The sequence below is a fragment of the Buteo buteo genome, chromosome 4 (genome assembly GCF_964188355.1).
Source record: "Buteo buteo chromosome 4, bButBut1.hap1.1, whole genome shotgun sequence".
NCBI classification, from domain to species: Eukaryota; Metazoa; Chordata; class Aves; order Accipitriformes; family Accipitridae; genus Buteo; species Buteo buteo.
The window spans coordinates 1,073,850-1,079,849 of record NC_134174.1 but is presented as its reverse complement, the minus strand read 5'-3'; the positions used below and the strand labels follow the sequence as shown (position 1 = coordinate 1,079,849).

Below are 6,000 nucleotides of genomic sequence, written 5' to 3'. Positions count from 1 at the left end.
CCATCGCTGCCATCTTAGGGGCTGCCCCCCCCCACTCCATCCAGACACCTCACCCACCCTCCCTGGCCGGTGCTCAGGACCCACTGGGGCAGGATGAGCCGTCCCCGCTCCTCGGATGGGTTTGAGGCCCGGGGACTGCAGCCCCCCATGGAGGACCCCCCCCCCCCCCCCATACCATGGCAGGGAGGGGATGCCCGTGCCTGGAGCATCTCCCCCATCCCAGGTGATCCCAGCCTTGGGGTGCAGTTTAGGTCTCTGGGAACAAGGTGAACCGGGGGTGGGAGGGTTGGGGTGACACCAGCATGGAGGGGACCCCCCCCCAGCAGGGAGAGGCCACGGTGCGACGCTTGACTACTTTTATTGGGCCTCCGAAGCTTTAAATACAGGCCGGGGGGGCGGCGCTGGCTGCGGGCAGGACAGAGGGGGGCAAATTCAGCTGTCAGTCGGACCAAGGTGGGGGGGGCCGGGGCTGTCCCCCCTCCCTGGGGCACGGAGCTGCGACCCCCCCCCCACCTCGGCTGCCCCGGCCCCCCGGGAGACAGGACGGGGTGGGATGGGACGAGGGGAGGGGGGGAGGACGTTAGTGTGGTGGCAGCGGGGAAGGGGGGGGGGCACGGGCCCCAAAGCATCCCTTAGCGGCTGTAGCCGAACTCGTCTGCGTCGTCCGCGCGGAAATCCCCGTAGCGCCAGAGGTTCAGCTGCAAGAGAGGGAACGGGATGGGGCCGCATCCAGCATCACCCCCAGAGATGGGGGGGCTGCATCCAGCATCACCCCTAAAGACTGGGGCTACCACATCCAGCATCACCCCAGAGATGGTAGGGGCTGCATCCAACATCTCCCCTACAGTTGGGGGGGGTTACCACATCCAGCACCCCCCCAAGACAAGGGGGCTGCATCGGGCACCCCCAGACTCCCACCTGCCACCCCCCCGCACTCACCCGGGCGCTCTTGGCCGTCTCCTGGGCGTTCAGGTACTCGGTGATCTGTGGGGACAGAGGCTTGGGGTGAACCTGCGCCCCCTCCCCTGCCCTCCTGGGGGGGCTTGGGGCCGTGCACCCCCAGCAAGGTCTGCCCAGAGTGGTGGGGGGTGCGACCCCCCCCCCCCCCCGTCCCTCCATGGCACCCATTACCCTGCACCTCAGGGTGGCAGAGGGGGTTCCCACTGAGGGCAGGGAAGTGGGACCCCCCACTCAGCACGGCTCCAAGCGGGAACTCAGACATTTGGGTGGCGGTGGCCAGCGCTTGGGGTCACACCCCCCCACCCCAAGCCCCCAGGCAGCCACCACCACCGAGCCGGGATCGATACGGCATCAGATGAGCCGGGGATCGATCACCGCTCGGCAGCCTGCAGGGCAGAGCCCACCCTACTGAGAGCAGGGCAGGGACCCCCCCCGTCACCCCCCCCCCCAGCAGCACCTACCACTTTCTGGAACTGCTTCTCCTTGCGCACCTCCACCATGACCAGTCCCTCCTTGACCAGTCCCAGCCCCACGTCGCTCTTGGAGTCGGCGAACTGGAGGGTGACGTGGGGACAGCCCGGTCCCAGGTGCTCCACGTTGAGCAGGCACTGGGTGTTCTGGATGTCCCGTACCACGCTGTCCACCGCGTCCGCCCGCGCGTCGTCCTGCGGCACGGCACGGCGTCGGACCCCGCGCTCCCGTCGGGGACACGGAGCCTCCCCGCTTCCCAGGACACCCCCCCCTACTTACGTCTTGGGGCACCTGGATGAAGGCGAACTTGTACTCGGTGGCTTGCGCCGGCAGGACGCGGGTGCTGAAGGCGGGGGGCAGAGCGGCCAGGCGCGTGGCGGGCAGCGTCTCCTTCTGCGGGGGCAGAGAGGGTACTGGGTTTGGGAGGGCACCCAAGGGTGATGGGCACCCCGTGATGGGCTCCCTGGTGCTGGCTGGAGGGATGAAAATGTCAGCACCCAGCGGCGGGGACGGACAGATGGATGGACAGATGGATGGACAGGCAGATGGATGGATGGACAGATGGATGGATGGACGGAGAGATGGATCTATGGACAGACGGATGGATGGACAGATGGACAGGTGGGTGGACAGATGGACAGATGGATGGATGGACAGACAGATGGCTCTGTACCCCGAGACCCCCGCTCCCAGGGGCATGATCCTGCCCCTGCCTGATGCTTGGCAGCTGGGGGACACAGCCAGCCCTCCCCCCCGTACAGCACAGCGGGAGCTGGGGGGGCTGCAGTTGGCACCCTAGGGTGCCCCCCCCCCCCCATACCCACCCCTCCCCAGCATGGCGAGCACTCACATTGCCATAGTCAATGTAGAAGATATGGACTTTGGTGGCCGACTCCACCTTCTCTACCCGGGCCCGGTACCTGGAAAGCAGGATGGGGTGGGGTGTGCGTGTCACCCCAAAACCACACGTCAGCGTGGGGCAATGCCGCCCCACGGCCTCCCGGCAGGGGGAGCGGAACCCCCTCCTCACCATTCTCCGTCGACGAACTTGGCGATGCAGAAGTCTCCGCGGCGCGGGGCGTACGAGCCCTCCACGGGTGGGTGGTTGCCCACCTCGGCGCGCATGTTCTCCATCAGCTTCTCCAGCTGGGCGCCTGGGGAGGGGGTCGGATCCAGCACCTGCCTCTGGCCCACCCCCCCCCCCCCCCAAGTCGCTCACCCTGGGGTTGTGGTGGGGGCTGCTCTCATTTCACCCAGGAGATGTGGATTTTGGGGGGGCTACCCACCAGAACTGAGCATCCTCATCCCACCGAAATAAAGCTCCCCCCACCTCCGGATGGCAGAACACCCATGGGTGCCAGACCTGCGGCACCATCAATATTGCAGAGGGGCGTTAATAATTCTATGGGTGCTGCCACATTACGGCTTCACCTGGCACCCGCTGCCGCAGCCCCGTGGTGCTTGGGGATGGCGGGGGGTCCCCGGGGAGCTGCGTGCTCTCCGGGTGGGGACCCACGCAGGGACCACGACGGCATGGCTGGGAGGTGGTGGGGGATTCAGAGCCGGTGCTGTGCCAGGCTGGGGATCCAGGGATGAGCCCCCCACCCCCATCTGTGTCCCTTAAAGCAGCTGAATGACATTGCAGGGGGTGAGACCTGCAGGGTAGGATGTGGGGGAGAAGAGAGCGGGGGGACCCCAGCCCATCCCCGTACCCGTCTCCACGTCCTGCACGTAGAAGTGGAGGTCGTCCGTGATCTCCGTCACGAAAACGGGCTTGTAGTTTGCTGTGCGCTCCTTCTCCTCCAGCACCGGCACCACCTCCTCCACCGGGGTCTCCTCGTAGTGGGACCACACCTGGGATTGGGGGGGACACACACCGGGCTGGGGGACCCCACGGCCACGCTCCATGCCACTGGCAAGGGGATGATGGCTGTGCTGGTACCCAGCAGCTGGAGCATCCCTGGTCCCCAGCACCCTGGATCCCATGTGCCTTGGGGTGGGGGCATCCCTCGGGGTGGGGACATCTCTTGGGGTGGGGACATCTCTTGGCATGGGGATGTCTCTTGGGATGGGGACATCCTTTGGGGACGGTCTTGTCCCACACTCACCTTCTCCTTCTTCTGCTTGGCGGCCTCCTCGGCGGCCAGCAGCGCCTTGTAGTAGGGGCTGCGCTCAGCGGTGAAGTGGACCTTGGAGAGGGCGTGCTCCACCAGGGCCACCGACAGGTTGAGACCCTCGATGTGCAGCCAGCCGATGAAGTTCCCCGCCTTGTCCATGCTCTCCACCTCCACCTCCACCTGCGGGCGCCCGGCGGGGAGGGATGTGAGCTCTCTGCACCCACAGCGGCGGGCAGGATCCGGCCACACACCCCTCCCCGCCCCGAACCTGCCTTCCCAGCCACCGCCTTCGTTCCCAAATTCTCGTCTTCATCTCGGCTGCTCCAAGCTTCATCGAGCAATAAAAATCAATGGATATGACAGAGTTTGACCGGGCAGGTGGACGTGTGTCAGGCATGTGCCTGGCCAAAAGCCACCCCAGCACGGGGTCTGGCAGGCAGCGTCCTCCCAGTTATCCTCCCTGGCACCCAGCTCTGCTCCATGGGCACCCAGCTCTGCTCCACGGCACCCAGCTCTGCTCCACGGCACCCAGCTCTGCTCCCAGCTCTGCCCAGTGAAGGGAACCAGCAAGGGATGACGGCAGGAGCATGGCATCCTCTGCGTCTCGAGCTCCCTGCCTGCTCCCTGCCTGCACCGGGGAGCAGCCGGGGAGCACAGGCAGAGCCCAGAGCCACGCGGGGCCAGACGAGGGACCGAAACTGGGCTGCTGGGGTGGGAGGTGGTGAGCAATCCAGTGCAAAACTGGAGTGTGCAAACCAGAGAGCAAACCGGCGTGTGCAAACCTTGAAGAGCAAACTGGAGTGTGCATACCAGTGAGAGCAAACCGGAGTTTGCAAACCCGAGTGCGCGAGCTGAAGCGTGCAAACCAGAGGGAGCAAACTGAAGTGTGTGATCCAGAGAGCAAACTGGAGCGTGCAAACCAGTGACAGCAAGTCAGGGCGTGCAAACCAGCCAGAGCAAACTGGGGCGTGCAAGTCGGCCACCGCTGGCAGCCTGCAGCCCCTGCCCCGGCGCAGAGCTGCTTGCCTGGCAGCGCAGGCAGGGCTGCAGGCAGCGCTGCTGCCTTGCACGCTCGCAGTCCTGCTGCCCTGCCAGGCCCTTCGCAGCCCCGGGGGTGACACACTCCAGGGATGTGTTTCACCGGGATCTCTGAGGCCAGGAGATTATTTCCACTGCCCGAACCTCGGCTCTGCCGCTGCGGGCAGGAGCAGCCGGGCACGGCAGGGAAACCCCGCGAGCAACTGGGGGTGCTGCCGACTGCACCCACCCAGCCGAGGTGCTGGGCAGGAACAGGGCAAGAGCATCTCTGCTCCATCGCAGCTGCACGGCGATTTCTTGCGATGCTCTGCAGGCAGGGAGCATCCCCTGTGCACCCCAGGCACGCCGTGCACCCCCATGCACCTTGCACACCCCCATGTACCCCTTGCACCCTGCAGACCCCGTGCACCCCGACCACCCTGCACCCCATATACCTGTGTGCGCGTCACCCCGCAGCACGCTGCCGCAGCCCCGGAGAACCCCACGTCTCCCTTCCCGGCAGCTCCGGAGGGACTGAGCCGGGGCCAGCTCCAGACCACCGTGGCGGCACAGCAGGCGTCCCCACCACCCCATGACAAACCCACCAGCTCCCTTTTCCCAGCAGCTCTGCTGGGGCCAGTAATCGCCGTTAATCCCATAATGGGAATTAAAGCCCCCAAACAAGTGGATTTGCAAAATAACGCTCCCTGCGAAGCACGTGGCACCAGCTGGCATCTCACACGGTGCAGGGTGTGTGGGTAAGGGGGAGCTCCATGGAGCTGATCCCCCTGTTGTGGTCCCCGGGCAGCAATCCCACCCTCCGGCACCAAACCCAGGCACCAGCAGCCGGCACAGCCGAGGCCGGTGCTGGGGACATATGTGTCACCCCTGCTGGGGACAGGCTTGGTGTCCCCTGGAGCTCCCTCCGTTCCCCAACCTGGGGGCTTGCAGCCCCACGGCGCTTTGGGAATGGGCAGGCAGGGGATGCCGGGCAGGCAGGAGATGCTGCAGATGAAGCACACTGGACCAGCTGTGTCCAGCGTCCCGGGCAGGATCCGAACGCTGCCCAGGGTGGGGGTCCACCTGCCCCTCACCCCAGGCCCACCCTGCTGCAAAGAGCCAAGCCCTGGCATGAGGAGCACCCCCCAAAAGGGTCGCCCCTGGGGGCTACCAGCCACAGGGTGGGGGAGGCTGGGGGCCAGCCGAGCCACGGAGCTTCTGCGCACATAAAGCCCCTTTGAGAGCATCCGTGGGGCGGCGGCGAGCCAAGGCTCCCCGCACGCGCCCGGCATGCTGATCGCCTCCGCTGCCCGCTGCTGCCGCCGAGGAAGAGGAGGGAGCCCGGAGCATCCTCCCTCCGGGAGAGCCGGACCCTGCCGGGTGTGCGATGCTGTGCCCGAGGGGCTGTGCCTGACCCCCCGACCACCACGGCGGG

The 6,000-nt window shown here is 66.4% G+C and overlaps 1 protein-coding gene across 1 annotated transcript in view; it reads right to left on the bottom strand.

Annotated features, from left to right (window-relative positions):
• Positions 1-342: 342 nt before the first annotated feature.
• SND1 (staphylococcal nuclease and tudor domain containing 1) overlaps positions 343-6,000 on the bottom strand; it is a 127,676-nt gene continuing 122,018 nt past the window's right edge. Inside the window, exons 17-24 of the mRNA XM_075024491.1 lie at positions 3,540-3,728; positions 3,144-3,285; positions 2,462-2,585; positions 2,282-2,351; positions 1,711-1,824; positions 1,422-1,625; positions 940-984; positions 343-698 (exon numbers count right to left, since the gene is read on the bottom strand). Coding sequence (XP_074880592.1) covers positions 633-698; positions 940-984; positions 1,422-1,625; positions 1,711-1,824; positions 2,282-2,351; positions 2,462-2,585; positions 3,144-3,285; positions 3,540-3,728 — 954 coding nt within the window. The 3' untranslated portion in view covers positions 343-632. The remainder of the gene's footprint in view (positions 699-939; positions 985-1,421; positions 1,626-1,710; positions 1,825-2,281; positions 2,352-2,461; positions 2,586-3,143; positions 3,286-3,539; positions 3,729-6,000) is intronic.